Consider the following 26,249-nt stretch of genomic DNA (forward strand, 5'->3'; position numbering starts at 1 on the left):
GCAAGGAGAATTTTTTTCCTTCTTTTTATTGTACCTAGATGAGAAAATGGCGGCCAGCTGAATCTGTTGTCACCATTGCACAATGTCTGAACATCAAACCATCATGTTGTACACTTTATACACATGATACAGTGAGGTATGTCAAGTGTTTAATAAAACTGGAAAAAAATACATGAAGTTTCAATGTTTTTTTTAAAAAATCTCGTTTAATGGATGTTCATCCATGCCTAATCCACAATTACCAAAACCTGGGAAAAACCTAAACGTCTTTCAACGCCGAAAGATAAAAAGTGGCTTCATTCAGATGAAACATATTTGAGAGCAGAGCAGTAGCTGGGTCCAATTTCAGCAGCTGGCAAGGAAGATAGATACTGCTCCGCCACTCTGTCCTTGGGCCCACAGCACTTCCACGTGGGACCTAAGAATTCTCAGAGCAGCCTTGCAAACTGGTCCACCATCTCAGGGTTATAGGATGGGCTGAGGACTTAAAGAAACCAGGTGTCCAGCCTCACCAAAATCCAAACGGCGCTGTTCCCTTCACTTGAGTATACTGGTGTTTTGAAATGACTTTCTGGATATTTGTGCAGTCCTGGAAGGCTCGTTTGGAGGACAAACACAGGGGTTTGCTAGTGGCAGGGTGGGGTGGGCAGACAGAGGGGAGGTGCTGAGAGGTGATGGACAAATATGCTGCTTTCGTCGGGGGAGTGTTGGTAAGGAACTGGAGCCGTTTGCTTTTCTGATCTATCGGCAACGCTGTTCTTTCTCCAGGCAGTTTCTTCCATTTGTGTGTTGCTTACATTTGCCTAGAATTCCACCTTAAAACGAGCTGGACGGACTATGGCCAGTGTCTCCACGCGGAGAAGTTGTGCTTCATCGATGACACACTGCAGTTGGGGGCTGCTCACGCACATCTGGAAGCCACATGTCAGCAGCAGCTGTATAAAGCCGTCCGCCCAGCAGACCTAGGGTGACACTGTCTGCCAGAAACCCAGGCAACATGCGTCTCACTCTTGTGTGGCTGTTGCTGCCACTGGTCAGTGTGGCCTGGGGCCAGTATGGTGGCTATGGGTATCCGTACCAGCAGTACCAGGACTACGGTGATGACGGGTGGGTGAATCTGAACCGGCAGGGCTTCAGCTACCAGTGTCCCCACGGACAGGTGGTGGTGGCAGTGAGAAGCATCTTCAACAAGAAGGAAGGTTCCGACCGACAGTGGAACTACGCCTGCATGCCCACGCCCCAGAGCCTGGGGGAGCCCACGGAGTGCTGGTGGGAGGAGATCAACAGGGCTGGAATGGAATGGTAAGGGGGCGCCTGGAGGCAGTGGGGCTGGGGCCACCCACCACATCCCAGCCGGGGGCTGCTGGACCCTCTAATGTCTGGGCACACCCTACTGGGGACCTTCCCGGGGCTCCCAGTGGTGCAGGGCTGCTGCTCAGTGACTGCAACTGGGGACAAGAACCCAGGATGGGGAGGGTCCGACTCAGTTTGGTCCCGGGACTGGTGTGGGTTTGCGAGATGGTGACCAGCCCAAAAGGATAAGTGCAGAAAGAAGCATTTAAGGAACTTCATAGCAATTGAACAGTGCTGTGCCGTCCAAATGGCATTTTAGTTTTGTAATCATTGATTTTCACTGTTTTACAGAAGTATTGGTCCACTGTAGTTAGGGGGAAATAAACAACTGGTTTTGCACCACAGACCGTTTGAGAAATACCGATTTAGAGCCAATAAATGGGGGCGAGGGGACAAAAAAAATTTTGGCAAAGTGAAATTGAATAGCTCTCTGCTGCTCCCGATTAAATGTGCTCTCTCAATGATAAATATGGAGGTCCTTCTTTCTGTCGGAATTTTAAATGGGTCCCATGGCTGGAAAAGTTTGCTAAATGTTTTCAGGGAGAAGTATTACTGTCACCCAACGGGCTCTGCCATAGTTATGCCGTGAACATGGTCCCAGCCTGTGGGATGTGACTTCCCAGCCCCATACCTGGTCAGGAGCCCATTCCAGGAGCTACTGGCTGCCAGGCCGGTTATCACGGCCGCCTGGATGGAGGCAGGACCACTGGGGCGGGGAGGGTAGGCAGACCCTGCCCAGGGAGGAGGAAACCCAGCTGGCAGCCGGCTGCCCTGTGGTATCTGTGGAGAGAAGACGCTCTGACGAGTTCCAGCAGGAACGCGGTGCAGGGGGTTTAGGGGTGGTCAAGCATAAAACTCCACCAGCAGACAACACCGCTGGGCAATCGAGGGGAAAAGACACTGATGCGTGGCAGGGCCGGGCAGGAGAGAGGAGCTCGGAGTCACACAGACAGCTGGCATTTACTGAGCGCTCACGTTGAGCAGGCACCGCGCTGAGTGCTGCCTGTGGATTACCTTGCTTAGCACTCAGAACAAATCCATACGTCATTTTATAGGTAGACAAACCGCGGTCTGGAGGACAGGGCTTTCCTCAGCTGGTACAGCCAGGACTTGGATCGAGCGAGTCTCAGCTGCAAAGCGCTGGTGTTTCTCCACAGTGGGCTTCTTGAGAGTCTGCTGCCCCCACCCCTACCCCCAGCGTGGGCTCTGCCAGCAGAGAAAGGGCCACAGGACTGGACTCGGGGCAATTCTTCACCCTGGGTGGGGACCTGCAAGATCCCTCCCAAAGCCCCCCACTGGAGGGATGGGGACGAGCTCGGTTTCCATGACTTAGGAGGGCCTTAGTCAGCCTGGAGAAGGCTGGGGCAGGTGGGGGGCCCTCTACTGGGCTTTCCTCATCCACCTGCACTGCCTCTGGTGAGCGGATTTAATTACCCAAAACCCCTTCCAACAGCCTGACTCAGAGTCTGGCCTGATAACTGACAGTTGCTAGCAACTCCCCAAAGCGGAGCCCACTGCCTGGCGTGGGGCCCGGAGTGACCTAGTTACAACTGTCCATCTAGTCCTCCCATTTAGGGCCCTTCCATAAGTGGGGCCCCTTTCCAACGCCCCTTTTTAAAGCCACAGTAAAAGAGCGCTCAGCGATGGTTCCTCACCTCCAAAGGAAGCGCCCTGGGCTTTGAGTCAGCTGGATTTGGATCCTGGTTCTAGAGACAACTTGCTGTGTGACCTTGGACCAGCAGTTCACCTCCTGGGCTCCCAGCTCACGGGGAGAACGGACGTCCAGACTGTATGGTCCCAGAAGCCTCCGCCTGCCTCTGCCCTGTGCTCTGCTTGGCCCTGAAAACACCATGGGTCTTTCCTGCAGTCTGTTGTTCTTTCTGTTTATCTTTCTGTTTAGAGAAGGCAAATGGTGTTTAGTTTTAAACTTGACAACTTGTGACTGGTTTGTCATTAACTCCCAAGCTATTTGAAGAAAAGCAACAGAGGAAGGGAGTGAAAATAACATGATTTTTGTTTTGGCCAGTGGGAGCCAAGTGAGAAGCTGACAGGCAAGAGCTCTCCTCCACCTCCTTTTTTCCCACATTTTTCGGTACACAGAGTCAAAGCATTTCCTCCCTTCCTCCCTCTGTGGCCTCCTTCTCCCCGTCCACTGAGCTCAGAGTACAAAATGCACGAACATGACAAGCGTCTTCTTTACCATCGGACTCAGCTGCCTCAGGACTGACACCAAGGACCCGACTGGCACTTTTCTAGATAATTATTGCTTTGAGTTCAGACTTCAGCCTCAGTGAACATTCTGGAAGGAAAGAAATTGCTCACTGGCTGGGGAGCCATCATATCCTCCCGCTGGCTGCAGGCTCGTAATCTGTTCTGGGGAAAGAGTTGGTGGGCTTGTACAATTTGGCTGCCGTGTATAACGGCATAAAATCAGCCTGCAGGTTTATTTTAAGAGGTGGGAGGAATCTCAACCTCCTGCAAGAAAACTCCAAGTGCGTTTTAGAGCCAAGGAGAACATAGAGCATGGGAGGCGTGGAGCTTTCTGAGGTCGTGCAGTCCGACCATTCCTTTTCCAAGATCTGACGACAGTCTGGAGGGTTTGCTAAAGATGCCTGCTATTTGGAACACAGCCTTTAAAAGGTGTTTCATCGTGGCGAGTGGCTGGCCACAGTTGCTCTGTTGAAAACCAGCACTTTAGGCATCAGATTCTGAAATGGGCAAGCTGGCTCACCGCAAAGGACTGCTAGGAGGCCTTCCCTGGGCCCCAAAAGTGGCCCGTTGCCATCTCCGGGGGTACCTCAGTTGTGCTCAGGGCATCTTCTCTAACGTGGGCGGCACAGCCTGTAGGGCATGCATGGAACAAGATGAAGCTGGAATTCTCTAGTGAGATTAATGAAGCTCTTGTGGCGTGGGAGGAGCTCTGGTCTCAGAATCAGGACACCTTGATTCACAGCCCGTTTCTATCATCTTTTAATTCTGTGGTACCTCATGCTAGCAAAAAAAAAAAAAAAGGTGTGACACTCACTTCACAAGCTGTTAGGGGCGGTCACGGCGATGCTTACAAGAAAAAAATGTAGGAGAGCACGAAAACTAACCTAAATCTGAAACACATGCCTGACGCCTCCCGGGCAGTGAAGAAGGGTTCAGTGAATCTCGGATTTGATGAGGCCGATTTGGGGCCAGACAGCTTTACATGGATTCTGAAGTCAGGAGAACTGCATTCTGTCTACGGCGTTTCCCCAAAAATAAGACCTCGCCGGACCATCAGCTCTAATGTGTCTTTTGGAGCAAAAATTAATGTAAGACCCGGTCTCATATCATATCATATCATATCACATTACATTATATTATATAATATAAGACCTGGTCTTATATTATAGTAAAATAAGACTGGGTCTTATATTAATTTTTGCTCCAAAAGACGCATTCGAGCTGATGGTCCGGCTTGGTCTTATTTTCAGGGAAACAGGGTAGTGGCACCTGTAGGGCTTCAAAGAATCTCAAGAAGATACTTGTAGATGGCAGCTCATATTGGAGCTGTTTGTATGAACTCCCCAAAATGTATGAACTCCCCAAAGACAAGCCACGTGATGGAGAAGAAAAGAAAACTGTCCCGCGGACAGTTAGCATGAAGGCAGATCTGAAAGGCGGTAGTTTTCCGTCATCTGACTGGGTCTGGTACCGAGCAGTCGTCCTAGCTCAGGGTAGACGGGGCGCCTGACTCGTCACACAGGCTTCCTCAGACCTCCTCCTCTCAACCACCATCTCCCAGCCTCCACTGCCCAACCTGCCTGCTATTTCCTGTGGTGTATGGTCATGACCTGATTGGTATTTGTATGCTGTCTCCTTCAAAACATATGCTTCATGAAAGTAGGGGCTTCATCTCACTCAACGCTGTATGGAATGTTCCCCAGAGCCTAGAATCATGCTGGCGCACAGTAGGCCCCCCCTGAAAATGCAGTGAAAGACCTAGTGAGTGCCTCCGCAGTCCAAGCCCAGCTACGGTCCCTGGTGCCCACAGCCGGGAAGCCTGCAGACTTTCCTGCGGGAAAACCGTTTTGCTCACATTACCGCGTCGGTTCTCAGTAGACCAGTGTCTATAACGTGGGGCTCACACTTACTGTCCACACCCCATTTGGGCTTATGGCATTTGTCACCCTGCAGGACGGTCTTTCTAGACTTCCCGCAATTCTCTAAAACACACACAGCGCACGGCGGACCCACTTATTGTCAGGTTTCCATTATCCCCAAATCTTAATGTCCCAATGAGCTTCAAATAATACCCCAGGAAACCCCTTATTTCAAAAGCCACAGGGCTACATGCTCCGTGGTAGCCTGGTGGGGGTCCCTGCACAGGAAGGGGCTCTCGTGGACACAGGTGAGCCACACACGGGTGGGAGTGGAGTGCTGCACACAGGTAACCTGGTACTCGTGGAGGCACCAGTCATGACAGGTGACCTGAGGGGAGACCAAGCGAAGGGTATTATCTTTACATGTCTTCTGTAAACCTACTATGATTCCAAAATCAAAGGGTTTTTACAAAGCTAAGGGTGCAGACTGGTAGAGCGCATGCTGGGAGCTGAAAAGGCAAACAGAGCATAACGGACGCTGAGTCTCAGCCCTGGGAGGGCCTCGAACACCATCTAGAGCAATGTCTTTCCATCAGAGATTAGGGACGGAAGCCGCGAGGGTGAGGCAACCGAGAAATCCACGAAACAGTCACGTCACACAAAGGTGCCGCTGCCCTAATGCTCACGTTTGCGGAGCTGCACAGTTTACAAACAGGCCTCACTCACACATTCCTTTGCTCCCTCGTTCACTACTAAATGCTCATTATCACAAACTGTGCCAGACTCCAGGGACATAAAGATGAATGACACACAGCCTCTGGCCTTGAGTGACCTTCCCAGCAAGCCTGGGAGGCAGGCGTTATGGTCTCCCCCATTGGTACATGAGGGACTGTGACTCAGAAGCGTTAGGAGATCGCCCGCCGTTAGCCAGTGAGGGCAGAGGCGGTGCCCGAGCCAGACCATCAGATACCACAGAGCCATGGGCAGATATTACATTGGTGTTTTGTTTGTTGTTGGATAAAACGGCGGTGAGTGCCGGGCTAAAGATATCACATGCATGCAAGGATGACTTCCGAGGGCAAGAAGGCTGAGTGTGGGTTATGGCAGACCCAGGATTCTTGCCAGCTGCCCATCTAGCTCCCTAAGTACTAGGAGTCGGCTGTCTGGGGAGCTTTGCCCAAATGGCTCTCGGCTGTGCTCAGAAGGATGGCAATGGTCCATTCTTCCCGGTAGCGGGTTTGCTCCTGTCTGGGTACTTCTCAGACATCACCTTCCCAGTCAGTCAGAGATGTCCACAGTTAGGATATGTGCGCACGCTTCACGCATGTGTGTGTATGCATGTGTGTTTCTCTGAAGGATCTTAAAATAATGGCAAGATTTTGAACGTTGGAGTCAAACAGCGATTCCCACAATGCAGCCCCACTACCCCCTTTAGGCAAGTCCTGTCAACTTTCTAAGCCTCAGTTTCTGCCACTACAAAGACAAATCCCCAGAACTGCGAGAATTAAACGAGGTAATAGATACACATTACTGGCTACGAGTCCTTTGGAGAACTACTTAACTTCTCTGAAGCGCAGCTTCCTTCTATGTCAAATGGTGGTGGTGGTGGTGGTGGTGGTGAGCTGATTGCGAGCCCATTTTATAGAATCATTTTGGCGATTAAGATAATTCACGTACGTACAGTGCTTAGCAGAACGCCTGGCACATAGTGAGTCCTTAACACAGGTTGCTTATCTTCACTATTACACAATGGAAACTGAAACTCAAAGAGCTAAGTCTCTCACAGCTGGTAGATTATAAAGCTGGAGCTGGAATACAAATTGCTGGATTATAAAGGCCCCTGACGTGAACTATCTTGTTTGGGAAACGAACACTTCAATTACAATCTGTAGATATTAAGTGGACGTTACAAATGTCCTGGATATTTGTCATATTTTCTGACAGACGCTGTGGTGGCATTAACAAATATTGTAATATTTGGTGCTCATGAGCTTCTGTGCTTAAGCCTTCCATCCTGCGTGACCTGGAAGCGCTCGCAGGCCCCAGGTGACCTCAGGACACGAGAACATCTCAGAAGACAGTCTGACCTCTTCAGAGGCCTTTGGGTAGCTTCTACCGCTTAGCGAGGCAGGCGTTTGTATTTTGGGGAGAATCTGTATTTCTTCCCACGGCCTACTCTACGTCTTTCAACCCAGGGAGCAGTTCAACAGGTCATTTCTACGCCACCCTCTTGAAGCCTGGTAAACACACCAGCAGACTTAAAACCTGGACATGGAGAAGATGGCAGCATCCTTACCCAGAGAGGGGCAGGGAGAGAGCAGACTGCCTGCAACTCGGCATTATCAAAGGGACTGTTCAGACCCCACCACCGTGGCTGGAGGACGTTGTAAGTGGTGCAGTTTTTGCCTTCAAATCCCCACACTAGCTCTCCATGACACGACGCAGAGAGCGTGCGTGTCAGATGACATGTGTGAGGGTGACATCAACATGGCATGGGGAAGCAAAATCAGCATGGCCTGGAATTGTCAAGACAGAAAGACTTCTCACAAGAAGAATAAAAGACTGCTCTTGTGCTTTGCTATCTGTTTTCAGAGGCTCATCTCAGTGTCCCGCTGGAAGAATCGGACCCTGACAATTCCTAACACAGGCCCCGACAGAGAGTGGATTCTGGAGACTGGCATGTGGCTTCTCTGTTTAATTGTAAATATTTATGACAATATGATAAGAACTACTACCTCTCCCACCTTTTAATAACACACTCTGAGCCTGCCCGTGCGGTAGACATGCGGCATGCAGCATATCTTTAATCTTCAGCAATACTCTCAGGTTAGGATTCTCGTCCCCATGTTGCATACAGGTCAGCAGAAAGGGCATTCTGCTGGGCTTCAGAGAGGAATCAGGATTTGTACACCTCCTCTCACGGGTACACCTGCCCCAGCCTGGGTCTGTCTCTGCCCATGGCCACGGCACTGCCCCACCCCACCTAGCCTATACTTTCGCTCCTCTCTTTTCTTTAGCTCCAGTTGACTTCTCCCAATAGCTGCCCTGCAGCAGTGTCTGCTCCCGGGACAGCCCTCCAGAAAGAGTGCCAGGCCACCTACAGCATCAGGTAGAGAAGAGGTTCCGATGAACATTTGTTGAAAGACTTCATGACCATTCTAAAACTCTGCGGACCATCTTATAAGCAGCTGAGAGCAACTCAAAGGATTGTTCTGGGGAACGTAGAATTAACAGTCCTCAAAGCTTTCCTTCAAAGAAGGAACCTCTCTTGGTGGAGTGTAAGCTCTCGTCAAGCTGGGTTGGGGGAGAAACTCTGGGGAGCAAAGGAGGCTAGGGTCTGCTGGACACAGAACTAGTCACGGGGCTGGACGACGGGCAACGCTGCTCTGGCTCCATCTCCACAATGGGCTTGAAGACTGGCCAGCAGCGCGAGGAACATTTGTATGTCCGTTGATGGGACTATGAAAGCTCTTGACCGAGGTGGCCCAGCTTTCCTGTACCCTGTCCTACCCACGACCCAACGCCACCCACAGCTGGCGGAGATGTTGGACTCTCTACACATTTGGCCTGAGACCAGCAGAGACAGGAAGGAGAGACGCCAACTCCCCAGAGGAGCTCACCAACCAAACCAGACATGCACACGCCTTCCGGTCCTGGCCTCCGCCCCCCGGAACTGGCCAGCAGCCCTGAAGATGGGCCACAAGCAGAGGGACAGTCTCGGGGCAACCTTTTGTGCCCCCCAGAAATCGGAGTCTGGATCCTGGCTCTTCCTGTCGTGGCCCAGAGCTTTCAGGCATGACTTCATGTAATCCTCACCTGACCTAACTGAGATCCCACACAGCATGCTAGGGTCAGGGCGGGGAGAGAAGTCATGTCTGCAGACCGCTCACCGAGGGCTCTGTCCTCTGCGTCCTGCTGCTCCTGTCTCACTGTCACAGGCGCTGGACGGGGCTTTCTGCCTTTGCTTTCAGGGTGGGAACAGCTGTGGAGGGAATGCACGGGACCCCACCCGCTTTCCACAGACTGCAGACGGGGGAGCCGAGGGTGGCTTTCGCAGAGTCTCCTCACCATTGCGTGTGGACTAAATGAATGTATGATGACAATAACAAGCAACTTACGAAGCATAAAAAGACACCGTCCCCGGAATCAGACATGCATTGCCCTATCTGGCCTTCACAATAACTTGAATCAGTACGTGTCATTAGCATGCCCATTTGACAGATGAGAAAGGTGAGGCCATTGAGAGGGCATGAGGCCTGCCCAAGGTGACCACTCTGCTATACTGCCCCCACCTGAGCACCCAAGCGTACCCCAACAAAGATCCACTTCTGGCAGAAATAAAGTCACTGTGCCTACGTGCACTGCCAAACCCCAGTGCAGGCTCACTCTTCCAACACGTGACGCGGTGGGGCAGGCACTGGGGAGGGGTTCTGGTCGGCTGTCTAACTTTCACCGTATGTTCTTAGGCCTGTAGTAGCCAACTAATCTTCACAGGGCAGCGTTATCTGAGGTGGCGCGTGACAGAGTGGCACACACCCTTTCCACACAGGACCGTGGGGCCAGCGGCCTGGCTGACAGCTGGCGGAATTCATGGAACATGGATTGCCTTCAGAATGGGAACCCCGTGTACCCCATGAGGCAGGGCAGCTTATCTTGCTCCATTTATTTTTACCTAGGGGCACTTACCACCTGAGATCACTGTCCCCTGGGGAGGTCTGAGAGCACAGGACAAACCAACACAACAGACAACGAGCAGTTCGCGGAAACCGCAGCCCGCTCTGTTCTGAAAGGGCCGTTGAGAAGAAGGCAGGACGTTAAGGAGGGCAGAGAGGCAGGTCACAGACAGCACCGGGCTGCCGCACACTCTGTGGACACACAGGAGCTGTTCACGCCTGTTCACACCTCTTAAGCTTCCTACTGAAGATGCTTCTCGCTCATTGTGTTTGTTGCTAGAACGAGGCTAGAACAGACCATCCTCCCGCTACCCCAGACCCTAGGGGGCCATCCCAGTGTCCCCGAAGTGTGCCAGGTGCTTTCCGAAGCAGGACACTCTTGATGAGACGTGAGCCTCAGAGGGCACAGGTCTCAGGGCACCTCCTCCCTGGCACAATCGACCTCCTACAGCCGAGCAATCACTCTGAGGTCTGCCAGAACCTCTCCCAAGGCCTGGGAACAGGGAATTCAGGCTCGTTTGCAGGGGTGACCCTGCACCTCGCCCACCTCTGAACGCGCAAGCACAGTGATCAACACAGAAGGGTAGCGGAGGACAAGTCTTGAATAGAGGGATGAATAAACAAATGCATATTTGAAATTACATGTGCACAAGTGAATAAGTGAATAATAAACGGATGAAAAGGGCAGGTGCTTTGCTGCTGTCTCAGGGGCCAAACGAAGGAGTGGACTTAATTTCCAGGGCTCTGTTCTAAGCAGAAGAAACCCTCACTGGAAGCTTATCAGTTCATTGTGTTTCTCTTCGTTTTCTTTCTATTTTCAATTCAAGTGAAAATGAATTATGCTGTCTTTTCTTTTCACTGCCATGCACAAGACAATCTTGCATTGGTAGAATTCTAGAGGCTTCTCTATCCATCCATGTATGCATTCTTCCATCCAAAAACATATTCTAGAGGTCTCCCAGGAGCTGCAGTCCCCACATTTCCTTCAGTTGAAAGATTCTGAACTGTTTGAATTTTAATGGTGAGCCTATGTCATCTCTACAAATATAACAGTGTTTGTTACTTGTATTAAAATGGAATCACTTGCTAGGAATCTAGGTCAGTGAGAGAGGGGTCTGCCTCAGTAGCTGTGGGAGCTGGGGTCCTGGGCAGGGGTCTGTGGGGTGACTCACTGGTTGACTTGGGTTGTTCTCTTGTCTTCAGGTACCAGACATGCTCCAGCAATGGGCTGGTGGCCGGGTTCCAGAGCCGCTACTTCGAGTCCGTGCTGGATCGGGAGTGGCAATTTTACTGCTGTCGCTACAGCAAGAGGTGCCCATATTCCTGCTGGTGAGCCTGCGGCCAAGTACAGCCCCTCCTGACTCCTGGGGCCAGAGGGGAGCTTGTGGAGGGGGTGCGCTGGCCTATGCTTCTGCCTTCAGATAAGCCTGGGCTATCACAAACAAGCTTGAGGTGTAGCAGCTAGCATATAGAAGGAGGGAAAGATGGAGGGAAGGAGGGAGGGAGGGAGAAAGGAAGAAAGGAAGCGAGGGCTAGAATATTCACACTGGGAGGCACCTTACAGGGCGTCAACCCAATGCTCCTACACCCCTCTTTTGGCAGAAAAAGAAACAAACAGAACCAATGAGCAAGGAAGTGTGTTGTCCAAAGTCACCCAGCTACTTCCTGGAGGAGGTGGCCGCTAGAGCTTAGGCCCACTCACTATTCAGCGCTCTTTCCTCTCTATCACGCTAACTTGTCATCACATCTGAGGCTGCTGGACCTGTTTGGGAACTTATTTTTTCCTGCAGACCTTCTTTGGAAGACACTGACCCTGTCACAGGTCAGACCATACTATAATTGTAACCCAGCATACAATTATAGACAAAATAGAGGTTACTGTTTTCTAGGTCACTTTGTAATTCCACTCTGTGAAATTTTGTTCCTTTCTCGCTCTCCGGGCTGATAACTAAATATCCCTTGACTTAGCCATCAAGCTGACTAGGAGATTGTGTATATATTTATTTACCCCGATAAGTGACTTCTGGTTGACAACACATCTTGTCCCAAGTTCTTCATTCTGCCAACAAGCCAGGCATTTCTCCTTAGACAAAGGGATTGGAAAGTGTCGACATTTGAAGGCTGGCTCCCTCAAGTGATTTATCTCTACGGTGTGACGCTTGCAAGGGCAGCCTTGCAGTTACGCTTATTCTCTGCAACCAGACAGCGTCGGTCCACAGAGGCCCACGGGGGCACAGGCAGCTCCATAAACTGAGCATTTTTCAATTTAAAGTAATGATGAACAGGAAATTCAGAGCTCAAAGGCAGCTTAGCAGTCGCCCTGTGAGGGAGCACCTCCAGCAATCCAAACGGCTTCCTCAAAGCAGGTCTTACCCACCAGGGCCGGTGAGCAGCCATGGCTGGGGTGCAGGACAGACTGCCAATCAAAGACCTAAGTCCTGAATCTCAGACCCAAGACCTCCGTGTGGGGGAGGGGGAGAGTGCAAGGAACCCTGACTGAGCAGCAAGTCCCGCCTTGAGCTTGGGCGCTGTCTCTCCTTCGCCTCCGCCCCCCTTCCTCCCTGTCTTTCCACTGTAATTGTACCATCTCTCGAAAATCACTTTGCCTCTCTACGGGACCTCAAGTCCATCCCTTAAAATGATGACCACATTTTCTGGGTCTAAGAATCGGATGAAAGCCACAGACCTTGTCTTCAGAAGAAAGAAAATGCACTTAAGCATGTTTACACAGACCTATACAGAGATTTCAGGAACCCTCCAGCTCCCAGAAGGCCACTCAGGGACACGCTAGGTCACAAATTGAAACCCCCAGGCCTAGAAGATCTTTGAGGTTGTATTGGGCCCTAAAAATGTCTTGGCTCCAAAGATGGTTTTGCAAAAGGCAACCCAGGTGCCCAGAACTGTTTTCAAAGAGAGGCTGAAAGTTCTGAAGAGAGCGAGCCCCAGGGAGAGAGGAGAGTTACTAGGAGCCTGCCAGCTGCCACCTGAGAAGCCGGGCCTTCTTCACCCTTCCCTTCCAGGTCGGCTGACAGAATGGCATATCCACAGTGAAATCGTGTCCACCGCGAGGCATTCCTTTGCTGCCAGGCATTAAAAGCCAGTTAAAATGCACATCAATTATCCGAAAGAGTCAACAACAAACTAGTAGTCAGTAACCCACTGCCACATTAGCAAGACTTCTCCTTCATCAGGCTCCAAAGAAACACACAAGGGCTGGGGTACCCTGGACGGTCCAGGAAGAAGAGGGGGTGAAAGAGAAGTCAGCTCAGAGCAGGCTGCCGTGAGGCGGGGCGGGGGGAGAGGGCAGCCTGGGGGCAGCGGGAAGACGAGGGGTGGGGGCCCCGGTCCCCTGAGCTGCCCTGCCCTTTGTGGAAGCGTCTGTGACAGCCCGTAACACACACACCTGAATCGTGTGTGTCCGTTTCTGTCTCCACCTGGACAGGGAGCAGGTGAGGGACGCAGCAGACACTGATGTCTGCGTCCCCATGCCTAGCAGAGCGCGGGGTCTGCTGAACATTCCTGGATGAATGTTTGAGTCAGTGACTCTGGAGGGCATGCAGAGTAAGGCAACGTGGCCCAGAAAATACAATTTACTTATTTACTTTAGAAGGTGTTCTGTTTTTTTAAAAATTGGCCTCCCCCCGCCCCCCTCTGCCCTGGCATGGAAGCAGTGCACAAGCCAAGGCTCTGTGTAGGTGCATGCGAGCCCTTTACATGCGGCCAGGCACACGGGAGGCCCGCCATGACATCCAGTTTTGTTGTGAGGATTGAATTCTCATGCACCTAAGGCCTGGGGGTGCCCCTGGCTATGACGGAACAGAGCTGGCCTGCCTGGCGGCAGATGCCCCTTCACCTGCCAGCTGCCACACAGACCCGGCCTCCTCCCCAACTACCAGGCCTCTCGAAGGCGGGCTCTGCTCACGGTCATCGCAATCAGGGGTCAGATGGCCTTGCAGGAAACAGAACTGGTATGTGGAGCTGGTTATGCAGAGGAAAGAGAAACCGTCCACTTGGACGGTGTGCTGGGGGCGGCTGACTCACCCCTCCCCAGGCAGCAGAGGAGGAGGGAGCTGGGGCAGCTGCATTGGCTCATCACGGCCAGGTCCAAGGTGTCTGCCAAGACGGATGGGAGAGCCGGCCTCGGCTGGCGTCACACAGTCACTGGCTGGCCACCTGGCTCCCGGCCAAACAGAACAGCAGCAGGGACTGGACTTGGGGCAAAGGCTTTGGTGATGAGACAGGCAAGAAAGGCTCGCTGGTCTTAGAAAAGCTGCCAAGCAGCAGAGGTCGGGGTGGGATCAAGGGGAAAAGACAGACACCTTCCCGGAGTCCCCAGATTCTATGGATCTCGTAATCTGTGTCACTACCCTCAGCACCACGGCTTTTCCTGTTTATGTGCATGCTGAGCCCTGAAAGACATCCGGGTCTTTATGTCTCAAAATTCCCCTGATTTTCTAACGACGCCCCAGTCTCCCAGGGGGGCTCACCAGGGGCCTGGTTCCCATTTACAGCTGCTGCTCACAGGTGTTCCGTGCCCTTCTCACCCGTTTTAAAAACGACTCTTAAGCCCTCTTATATGCAGCCCACCAAGTAAGATGCTAAGAATTTAATGAACATGGAACGAAGTCCTGAGGTTAAAGACTGGCAAACAGATATGAACAACTTTTCTTAAGTTGCCGAGACAGCTGGGTCTCCAGCGGCAACATGTTGCCGCCCACCCTGGTCAGCAATGGTCTGCCCACCCTCGCCCACCACCACTCCCTCTCCCTTCGTCAGCCCACCCCACCACCCAGACATGTCACTGATGGCCAGTAGCACCGAGGATAGGGGGAAAGAGGAGAGAAGTCTCAGAGGACATGGAAGGCAGTACACTAGGGCAGGCTTCACCTGGCTCCTCTGTCTGGTCGGTTGCAGGTCGCTAGGGCTGAGAGTTACCATGGTTACCAAAGGAAACGGTACCTTTTTGAAGAGGCAGAATGAGACTGCAGTGGGCATCCTGGTGGTCAGTACACGACGCCCGGGGCCCACTGTGTGTCTAGACATTGTAGTGGTATCTTTAGGTTGCCTGACTCATGGCGTTACGTCTTTCTAATTTGAATAAAGCCTCAAGGGCATAAGTCAGATCTTATTGCTTCAGCATGTCAGCACACTGCCCGGCACACAGTAGGCCCTTGATAAATTTCTGGGACATCTGATTGTTGTGGGTCCCTAGAAACAGTCAGCACGGGGAAACCCAACACTGATAGGATGGTATCTTATTCTTGAAAAGGACTTCTTTCACATGCACTGCTTGCTTGGCTCCTCTTAACGGTAAGAGCTGTTTCCCACGCCTTCCTCCAGTGAAAACTGCTGATAACCCTCCCACATGACACCTTCCCCTCCATCACGTTCACTAGCTTCCATTACCCCCCAGAGAACTGGACACATGTGGATGGGGACATCTTCCTCTTCCCACTGTGAAGGCCATTCTGTGGCACAGAGGCCCCACCATTTGGCCACGTGAGTGTTTAGTCTGAACTTGCAAGCATTTGGGGTTCAGAAATAGCACCGCTGTGAGCAGACAAAAGCCACTCACCCTACCAGCTCCCAGATGAGTAGGGGTTTATTTGTTCAATGCTGCTCTCATTTCAGTTTGTGCTGTCTCTCGTCAGACATTATGGCCCCCCCTGAACTCTGGCAGGAGGCTGAATTCCTGACACACGCAGACACGCCTCACTGAAGAGTCCCCGCTGGACTGCACACGCGTGTAAATTTTACACCTATTATTTATGTATGAGAATTCAAATGCTTAGTCCAGCTGATCGTCTGCAAATCACAAACACATGTCGCTGAGGAAGCCACAAGCCTTCAGAGACTGTGTGTAATAATTCCCCAGGGCCCAGGCAGCTCCAGCTGCTGCATGCCACACCACACGGCCCCCGTCGGTGCATGGAAGCTGTCCAGGCCGACACTGGGGGTGCCCAGAATGGTGGCTTTAAACTAAGCATCTCTTTCCTTTTCTAAGTGGTCCTTCCTGGATCCATGACCTTTCATGAGGGTCATTAGACAACATGTTTTGACTCAAAATGCAAAGCCCTTCCTCAGACGAGACATGGGTGACCTTCCCCAGTTCTACTTCCACCTTGACGTTCCTTGACTCTCGGGCGTGGCCTTGCTCCTCTCTCCCGAATGCACAAGTCACAAAGCAGAGAACGGTTTTTCTTAATTCCCAGAGAGCTCCAGCGAACAAACATAATCAGTAACTCAGAACGTTCTTCCCTCTCCCCACCCCAAAGCATTCGATCTAAGCTAAGTTGAACTCCTACCCCACTGCTCAGACTTTAATATAAGATGGGTAGTTGTCACGTGGCCTTTCCCTGTGGTGTCCTGGCAAGGACAAGAAGGCCTCGTGTCACCTCCTTGGCATCTGTCACCTCCCTGTGCACAGGTGTCTGCAGCAGCATGGCTCCCAGAGACCTGGGGAGCGGGGTAGCTCCTAAGCTGGTTGCTCTGAGCAAGTTGGGAGCTGCTGGTATAGAGATGGGACACCCCCACTTTGGGGAACTGGATGGGCTGTTCCATCGAAAGCAGCTTGCACTGAGGTCAGACGCTCCTGTGCCCTCAGAACCATCCCTGCCTTGTGCTTCATGGTGTGCAAAGCACTCATTATGGGGGGGCACACAGACCCCCTGAGCTTGAGCAAAATCAGTCGTACCTTTCACCAGTCTGAGTGGCTGTCGCAATGAGTGTGCCATAGTTGTCCTTTAGAAATGTATTTGCTGCCTGCAGAGTGGTGACGCCGCCCTTCCTAGGACCCAATCTCACAGCACAAACTTCCAAGAGGTGGTTGGTTGTCTAATAAGTGCTGCCCAACCCACAGCCAGGCCTGACCAGCCATTTCGAACACTGTAAACCTCAACATTACCGACCAAATTGGTTGCTTCATTCTCTCTCTCCCGTTCATTCCCACTGTATCCCCTTTACCAGATTCTGGAAACAGCCATCCATTCCGCCACTCATTAATTCATCTTATCAGCCAGGGAATACGAGTGGATCTAAAATAAGTACAATCCAGGGGCTTTGATTCAGTTCCTGAGGATGATGGTGTGGACGACGCCTTTTATTTGTTGAGCACCTACCACGCGCTCACGTGTGTCAGCTCATGTACTTCTCACATGCAGAAATCACGATACAATTGCATCATATCCCATGTAACTATATGTGAGACGTACGGAGGGAACTGAGTGCAGAAATGTGACTTGTTTGGAGTTCCAAACTCAATTAACATGGGTCGGCCTGCCTCCAAACGCCATGGTCTTTGTACAGCGGGGAGCTCTCTCCATTTCAGTGAGGAAACAAGGACGATACAGATGAAATAGGCGGTAACAATGCAGAGGCTTCTAGTACTGAAAACAGGAGAGGAGAGGGCTTATTCGGGCAGGACCAGACACATTGAAGGTGCCGTCGTCCCCGCCGGGGTACAGGACCAGAGTAACCAGGATGGGATGTGGCTCATGAAAGCCAACATGAGTTGAAACAAATGGGCCTGCTGACCAGCCCTGGGCTAGGACAGTGAGCAAGACCCTCTGCTCTAAGAGAGCAATTTGGAAAACAGTTGGGGACTTTCATCTTTGAATTAGAGCCACAGATATCTCCAGAACTGTTTCCTGTGTTGTGATACATAGTTGCGCTTTTTGAAATATAAATCTCCAAAATGCCACAAGAGGACACGTTCTTTCTCACATGCCAGGGCTCAGGGTGTCTCCGCAGAAAAGGAACTGCGGAGCCCTGGCCATTCAGTCCCCCCTGGCCGGTTCCCCCAGCTCTTTGTGCGAGAAGCCGGGTGGCTGTTCCTTGGAGGGTGCTTTCCTCTGTGCACAACTGAGTTTGGGTTTTGTCTCATCTTCGCAAAACTAATTCTAACAGGTTCTATGGATGCAGCACCTGTGGGCGAAGCCAGGCCATCGGCAAATCAGTCTAACCTGAAATACTCTCATTCTGTAGCAGTATGCAGGGGGACTGGTCACAAACAGCCTGTTTAGTTAAGAAATTTCTCGACGATTTGCCTGTCAGAGGGGACAACCTCTCCTTAGCTGGATGGAGGATCTAAATGAACCTCAACACATCTGTCCTACAGACACTGGATTTCTCCTCCATACCCACTCCTGAACTAGATCCCAAAGGGGGACATGCTTCCACGTGCCAGGGCCCCTCCAGGAGCCCCTGTGTCAGCCACCATCATGAAACAAGACGCTACAGTTTTCTGGTTTTGTAACCAAAAGCGCCGTATGCAGTGCTGACAAGTGACAGGACACTCGGACGGGATATTTAAAATAAGGTGCTAATGGTGAGGTGGAGAAAATAGGAGCGAAACAGAAATAGGCTGGGCTAATCAGAAGTTTCTCTCCTGTGCTGTGGGAGCACGGGCTGAGCTCTACAGCAAGGGCCACAAAGCATTCTCACTTCATTCCGTTTCCAGAAAAGCTGAAGTCTGGCTTCTGCCGGCCCCCCATTCTGATCGTTCCCGTGGGAATGCTGGCGCCTCTTCCTGTTTCTGTGGCAGGGGGTCTGTGGCGTGTGCGTCTCTGGTTTCCCTCGGCGGGGTCAAGTGCAGGATGTGACAATAGCCGACTTGGGGCCCTGAGATGAGGCACCCACCTGGGGCGCATGGCCCGAGATGAGCCTCCAGGGTGGCTCCAAATAAGCCAGTTGTCCAAACTGCCGGCAGGTCAGACATGGATCGAACAGGAGATCCTGGTGCCACCACTTTAGGTCCCACCGCTCAGGAACCAGTAGCAGAGGTGGCTTCTGATAACGTCTTAGACTGAATCACTTTCTGCTGAGGAACAGATTCCAAACGCTTTCTTATGACTCTGAAAAGCCACATCAGTTCTCAGGCAAACCTGTGGCGGTAAGTCGGGCCTCTTTCTCTAAACTGTTTCTCTACTCCCTGTTTTGAAACGACTGTGCTCATATATCTGGGCTGAGCTCTGTGACACATCCTGTTCTCAGAGCAAAGGAGTCGTGACATCTGCAGCGGCACTCGGTCTGTGTCAGCCATCGGTTATTGATTCTAGTTGGGCCTGTGGGTACTGCTAGTGCTTTAGGAATCTGAGATGAGAAAACCCTCAATTGATCTGAAAAGGCCTTTCAGTGTGAATGAGTGGTCTTCAGCTCACCGGCAAGACATTATTTAATTTCCTTCCATCTCATTCAACCTTCAACCTCATCTAACACAAGAAGTTGTACAGGTGGGTCTGTGTTGTCAAGTTCTCACACACACGCACACACACACCAACCCACCCCACCCCCTTTGCAGTGGGGGGGGGGGGCGTGCATAGGAGGTTCCTGGGAGCAGAGCTCTTGGTTCAGGAGGTTGAATAGAGGCGGCTTGCTAACCAGCCTCCCCTTTATCTTACCCAGTTGAAGGCTGATTTGGTTGTTTGAACTGGTCTAGGAATGTGTGGCAATTCTCAGCATGTGGCATGCTTTGCCAAAAAGCTGCCAGTGGCCTAGGCATTCACAGGGAGGCTGGAAACTCTCCCCACCTGGGCTCGGGAAGCGCCTGCCACAGCTTCTCATGCCCGATGGCCTGCTCCTTGTAGCCTCTTCTAATTTCCTGACAAGGCCCTACGCCCTCGTCCCTGCTCCCAATTCTGAAAGTTTAAATTCTTTTCTTTTTGTTTTCCTCTCTGAGGAGTCGTTACTGGGGCTTCCATTTATGAGGCTGGTTTGCGTGTGAGTGGTGTCACCAAGAACTAAATGGAGACACAGCTACCTGGTTCTAAACTTCTGTGTCCTGAATACTGTGAAGGTGCAGTTCCCTCTATGAACCGTGTTTGGGAGGTTCCCTTCCTACTCAGGACGGGGGTCGTTTCTCCCTCTGTGTTTTTACGTTACCAAGTTCTCCCTTAACTTTGAAACAACTCTCTGTCTGTCTGTCTCATCTTGCCTGCCGATGGCAGAAAAAGTACTGTGACGTGAGAAATCATACCCCAACAGTCACTCATCCAAAAGTGACAGGAGAAACACACGGTAACATCTTTGTAGATTCGTACAGCAGGTGTAATTTCTATCAATACCCAAACTCCTTGCCCAACCCCCTTGATCCAGGGTTCTGTACCAACGTAATCTAACCTTGACCTCATGGTTTTATAACAAACATAAAACCACCACCAAACATCAAGTAAAACAAATCCTTGCCTGGGACCAAGATGGAAATGTACCAATGAGCATGCACCACACCTTCTCCAGGGAGCTCCAGAAATTCCCAGCAGTCCCCACAGGGGTTTCCCAGACAAATTGCCCAGTTAGGCAACGGCCTGTGTCTGGTCACGGCCAAAAATGACGTGACAGAGAGAGCTCGTTAAAGAAAGCACTTTCCCCTTTTGAAGCATAAAACTTCAGCATGGTTTAAAAACCAACCAACCAACCAAAAAATAAACAACAACAAAAAAATACAAGCCTCTCTTTTGCACTTTATTGCAAATGTATTTAATTATCCAAGTAATCTGAAGGCAGATCAGTTTAAAAAAATAAAATCCGGCCTAGGTCTTTCCTAATTGTTTTTTTGGCAGTTGGATTTAGCCTAAGGCAGTATTGCCATGTGTGGATTCTGCCTTTAGCACCTATAAAAAGGTTTGGCAGTTAGCGTTTATGTGGTGTATCCAAAGAGTGGCTCAAAACTAGTGGACAAAATGTTGTGTTCCCGGAAGTGAGGAAAACACCTTCTTACCCACCTCTTCTAACCCGAATCTGCATTATTCACATTCTAACCAAATCCCCCTTTGTTTGGATAAATGGTAATCCAGCGACTGTTAGATTCCTGGGAACCACAAACCTATGGGAGCCACGTGAGGCCCTGTTAGGCCGTGTACGAGCCTTTTTCTTTCCTCCGACAGAGGAAGTCCTTGTTCTGAGTCTCTTTAGAGGTACAAGGTCGATTTCTGAATTAGCGGAGCCCTATTTCCATTCATGAACACACTGAGCAGAAGCACATGTAACCCACTCTGGGCTGGGCTGGGCGTCCTGCTGGAGCATTGTCTTGAGAAGAGAAAACTCAGAGAACAAGGGCAACTGCATACTGTGGGGAAAGGAATGATTGTGACCCAGGAGAGTGGAGATCTAGGCTCCGGCCAACTCCAGGTTGTCTTGCTACATCTCAGCCCTGAGATCCTCCTAGGAGACCTTCCAGCTTATAAATCAGTCTCTGCAAGATTTTATGACAATCCTTGCAATATTAAGTCTGCACAGGGGAAGAACTTTCTATTGTCAACATACAACTACTAGTTTCGCATGCAGTCTTGGAGATGCAGAGAGAGTTTTCAGGGGGACCATTTCTTCCATACTGCAAGAACTATTGGGTTCCTGAAGATCCCCAATAGTTAGCCCGGATAAGAGATGACTAGGAGATTCTACCTTTACTTCAGGGTGGACCACAACAAACCCTTCTTACCAAGAAGCCCAGCATTGACTGACTCTCGGAGGAGAAAGGAGAAAAAGGAGAAGGGGAAGGAAGAAACAAAATTGTCCCTAATGATTCCACTCAGACCATGTACTGGGATGTCACACAGATTTGTATTAGTCCCGATGACAAACCTATGAAGGAGTGCTTATTCTTCTATAGACCAGGAAACTGAGATCCAGTGACTCTCCCAAGGCCATTTATTTATTCAGTGCACATTACTCCGTACCAGGAACTGTTTGGGTGACAAAGAGACAATAGCAGCCAAGACAAGCACTCCCCCGGTGGAGCTCACATTTACGTTAATACTTTCAAGCACTTTATTGATCTTGACTCACAGTAAAATATACAGATTAAACTATCACACAATGCATACATCATAAACACACACACACACACACACACACACACACACACATTTGAAACGAAGTTTTTACGCACATACCCAAGAACTTACCCTAAGGGTGTACAATGCATTCTCTTAGCTTTTCTACACTATTTCTTCTTTTTTAAAGTCCAATTGGCAATAACCAATTAAACTGATTTCATGAGCCATTAATGAATCACAATCCAGTGTGAAACATGATTCTAGTTGACTTCAGTGGAATGGACTAATAATGATATGAATCAATATTTTTTCAAGACCTGGGGAGTTATTGACATCCTTTTTGGTGTATGGTTCAACGGCAAGAAGGAGGAGGAGGAGGAGGAGAAGTGGGAGGAAGTTGTTCCTCTTTCCACAGCCTGGAATGGTCTGTTAGAGGCCCCCTAACTCCAGTTTGGCTCTCCCCTGATGTTCACACTCAATCTCTTCTTTATAGCATGTCTACAGACTGCCCTCGCCTCTCCCAACCCCCGCAATAATAGTGAGTTTTGCCTTTTTCCTCTAACCTCTTGTTCTTCCCATATAGGCTGACAACAGAATACCCAGGCCACTACGGTGAGGAAATGGACATGATTTCCTACAGTTACGATTACTATATGCGAGGAGCAACGACCACTTTCTCTGCTGTGGAAAGGTGAGCTTTCCCCGAGGGCTAGGGTTTAGGGGAGCCAGGGACTCGCTCCATGCCGGGTTTTAGACTTGTCTCCCCTCACTTCATCTCCCTGTGAGAGCAGTTCCTGAAGGAGCTCATCCATCACATGCTAAGTGTTCAGTGAGAGAAAGAATAAATGAGCCAATGGATCGCCCAGTTAAGAGAAGGTGCTTCACAATGAAAGAGGGACAATGTGACATCAACACTTGAGTTCCAAGCATACCTGTCCCTGAGGTACCTTTGGGACAGAGCAGTGGGGAGCTGACCACTAGAGATGAACAAGCCCTCCACGCAGCCTGTCACCTGAAGACACAACCTGAACGAGACGAGAGGTGTCCAGGACTCCTGACCTCACAGGAATGTCCTAGAGACTTCATAGAGATGTCTTTTGAGCGCAAAGTGAGACTAGGTATCCCTTCAGTTCCTAAGTTCTCCAAGGGTGACTCGTTGCTTTTCCCTTGGTTCTTCCTATGGTATCTTGTCTCTTTGACCTTAGCTTTCTGATCTGCCCCACAGGGATCGTCAGTGGAAGTTCATCATGTGCCGAATGACCGACTATGACTGTGAATTCGCAAATGTTTAGATTTGCCACATCTGGGTGAAGGGAGGGGGCCAGGAGACCCGCATGTTAATCTAATTCGGATCCTAAGTGGTTTCTGCTGCTCTCTCTCCTTCTCCCTGAGCTGATCGCTTAGCGGCGTCGCCAGCTTTCTGGGCCTTTCTGAATGGTATCACACTTATAATAAAATCCACAACGAATCCACATTTCCCACTTTCAACCCAGGCCATTGCAACCGTGTTATATGGCGGACAACGGCTCTCTTACATGTCACATATGCAGTGTGCACGCTCACAGCCTGAAAAACTCGCTGTTCCCTGGCACACCTGGTGTAGCCTTGCTACTGCTTTTACTACCAAATGAGTGGCAAGCAGGCGAGGTGCCTGTGAAAGGGTTCAGTGGAGTGAAGGGGCAGAAACTGAGGGAGGTGGCACTGAAGGTTCTCTGCAACTGTGTCTGTTTGAGGGGGACCCGGGGTCCTCGCCCAGGGCAGACCTTCCCCTTGAGGGGCCAGGGGCCACTCTCCCCTCCACGTAAGCCAGGCTTGCCTGGACGGTCAGAGCTCTGTGCTCCAGGAGCAAGGACTCTGGGAAGTGAAATGGGAGGTGGGAGGGTGTGGGGGCGGAGCTGAAAGCCTTAGGATTGGGAGCGTTTCCTGTCATAGAAGAAGGGTATCAGCACACCCAGTGACGCAAACAAGTACAGGAACCTAACGCGAGTCAGTCTCGGGTAAGACAAAAACAGGAAGAGGAGGTCAGAGAACTGGACTGGGTTAAGCAGGTGGGGCAGGCACAGGTTGCACTGGGGAGTGGGGATGGGTGTGAGTCGCTGGCACCTGGAGACACCGCCAGGACTCCTGGGAAGGGAAGGCCGGCACGTGCCCTGTAGCCATGGGAGAGACAGGCAGCTCAGCTGGAAAGGTCCCGATGTTCTAGATGGGAAAGGCTGCCCGGGGGTCCGCTCCCCTCCTAGGTGTAGTTTAGGGGTGTCTTTTGCAGAGGTGGCGCTATCTTCCCTCCTCCTGTGATGTTTCTGTCCCCAGCTCTTTGTACTCTCTTCATTATAAAAGGAATAAAAATATTAACATTCACGGTGCCGCAAATGTTAAGGGTCAGTGTTTACTCTCTATCCCTCCCCATTCCGACTTTTGATCCATCCTTTTAGAACATAGAGCTTAGATTGTGATTTGTGCCCAAGCCATGTGCAAGGCACCAGGGACACTATGACGACAATGGCAGAATACAGCTGGGGAATCCAGGCATTAAAACATAGGTGCTAAGCGCTGTCGTCAAGGATTAGACAAAGAGCAGAACCACATTTCTTTGGCTTTGAAGCTAGCCCGCTTTGTCCTCAGCACCCTTCGGCCCATCTCACATCTATATGTCGGATGCATTTTTGACCACCGGGAGCCCCTATTTCCTTTATCCGCACAGTTTGCCCTCTGTTTTGAGATCTGTGCTGCCCTTCCCTCCTCTGTCCAGGAGGACCCGGGAGAGCAGGCAGCCAGGCACAACCCCAGGGGCCTTGCACCATGGTAGGCATCCCATCTATGTGCCCGAGAAGGTGGGTCTTGGCCAGTGGAGCTGTGTTTCCCAGCGAGATCCCCACTAGGTTTTGAAGGGGAAGGCAGAGCTAAGAGGGCCCTCATTTGACTACTCTCAGAGGCCCTTTTGCATATTAGTTTTGCTGTATTTTCTCCATTTCCTTGTTTCCACCTTTCTGGCAATTTTAATTTACAACAAGCTTCACTGTGTTATTGTTCACAAAGGGAGCCATTAATATTTTAGCACCTGGAGCGCTCGCTGGTTCAGGATGGCCGCCAGGAAATGGCCGCAGTTGGGTGTGTGGAGCAGAGCTGGAAGGGAGACAAGGAGACGAGCGACATGATTGGCTGATCTGGCAGCCATGATGACCGCAAGAGGCTGGGGCGCGGGGGTGCCCCGGAGTGGGGGGCTGGGTGGAGAGGTGCAGTCTGGGAGACCGCTAGCGAGCACAATGCAAGAGAAACACAATAAAGCAACCCAGCGAGTGCTGGTGCCAAGTATTATAGAATAGATGGAGAGGTTTTCACTAAGAGAATAACTATCCTGTGCATATAGGCCAAGGACGATGACAGTAAAGACTTTATCAACTTGGTTCGAACCAGAACGGTCTGTACTTTCTATCACATGTGAGAACTAAGCGTCGGACAAGGGCTAAATCCCACATGCTCAGACCGCAAGCTCCCTCTCTGTCCATGCTCTCTCAGTACTGCAAACCTTTCACTAACTTGTTCCATGGCCCTGGAAGAGCCACCTCCTCGTTCGATGAGGACATTTATCGAGTAATCATTGTGGTTTCTTGCAATTGTAAAACTCTATAAACTCTCATTACCTGCCCCAAATTGTTTACAAAGGACTTTGCTGAGGCATTTTCTGCCAGAGAAACAGCCTGGGATGAGATTTGAAAGCTTAGGTCCCACACCTGGCTCTAACAGAGGGTGACTGTGTAATATCTGACACCCCAAGCCACCTGCCTGGTATGGGCAGGAATCCCTTTCTCAGCACCTTCCAAGATGGCGGCCACATCACACGGGAAGAAGAGACATACCCCGCCTCACAAGGCCCAGTTTCAGAGGGGGAGAAGAGAAGACGGTCAATGAAGATGAGTCCCGAGGAAGCCGAGTCCACGCTTGGCCCTGAAGGACAAGCAGGATGTCTGCGGTGAGTGGGAAAGACTGTGGCCACTGGCTTCAGACCATCTGGGCACAAATCCTGGCCCTGTCACTTACCAGCTTCACGACTTGGCCAGTCATCTATAGGACCCATATCCCGGGGTTGTTGTCAGGACAAAATGAGATCTCATGGTGTCTTTCACATAATAAATACCCAATACATGTAGTAAGAGGAATGGGACTATTATTGGTATATATTAGAAATAATGTTCCTCAGAGAAGCTGGATATTATCATAGGTCAATCATAAAGACAGTTCATGAAAGAGGCGGGACTTAAGTTTGGTTCTCATTCAGTCAGTCTGTCTGTCAATCATTCAGTCACTTGAATCAATAAATTAGGTGCTTACTACATAGCAACCACTGCAGTAGCAACACTTCCCGAATTCCAGGGGTTTATTAA

At 50.8% G+C, this 26,249-nt stretch overlaps 1 protein-coding gene and 1 long non-coding RNA gene across 2 annotated transcripts in view; one reads left to right on the plus strand and one right to left on the minus strand.

Moving 5' to 3' along the window:
• The window catches only part of LOC308487591, a 53,274-nt gene continuing 27,025 nt past the window's right edge, over positions 1–26,249 (minus strand). Inside the window, exons 2-4 of the long non-coding RNA XR_013991726.1 lie at positions 3,009–3,245; positions 1,985–2,133; positions 1–1,266 (exon numbers count right to left, since the gene is read on the minus strand). This is a non-coding gene — a long non-coding RNA (uncharacterized lncRNA). The remainder of the gene's footprint in view (positions 1,267–1,984; positions 2,134–3,008; positions 3,246–26,249) is intronic.
• On the plus strand, positions 201–26,016 carry DPT (dermatopontin). Its single transcript, XM_081025998.1, has 4 exons — positions 201–1,302; positions 11,300–11,425; positions 22,451–22,558; positions 23,093–26,016. Exons 1-4 carry the CDS (start codon positions 998–1,000, stop codon positions 23,157–23,159), a joined length of 606 nt encoding a protein of 201 aa, XP_080882124.1. The 5' UTR covers positions 201–997; the 3' UTR covers positions 23,160–26,016.

This window comes from Rhinolophus hipposideros, assembly GCF_964194185.1.
Source record: "Rhinolophus hipposideros genome assembly, chromosome: 19".
Lineage (NCBI taxonomy): Eukaryota > Metazoa > Chordata > Mammalia > Chiroptera > Rhinolophidae > Rhinolophus > Rhinolophus hipposideros.

What these genes read in the sequence shown, in the direction of transcription:
- DPT (XM_081025998.1), top strand. Translation starts at nt 998, where the DNA reads ATGCGTCTCACTCTTGTGTGGCTGTTGCTGCCACTGGTCAGTGTGGCC. An exon ending in AGGTGCCCATATTCCTGCTG is followed by an intron (nt 11,426 to 22,450) that starts GTGAGCCTGCGG and finishes CTTCCCATATAG; the next exon opens with GCTGACAACAGAATACCCAG. An exon ending in ACTTTCTCTGCTGTGGAAAG is followed by an intron (nt 22,559 to 23,092) that starts GTGAGCTTTCCC and finishes TCTGCCCCACAG; the next exon opens with GGATCGTCAGTGGAAGTTCA.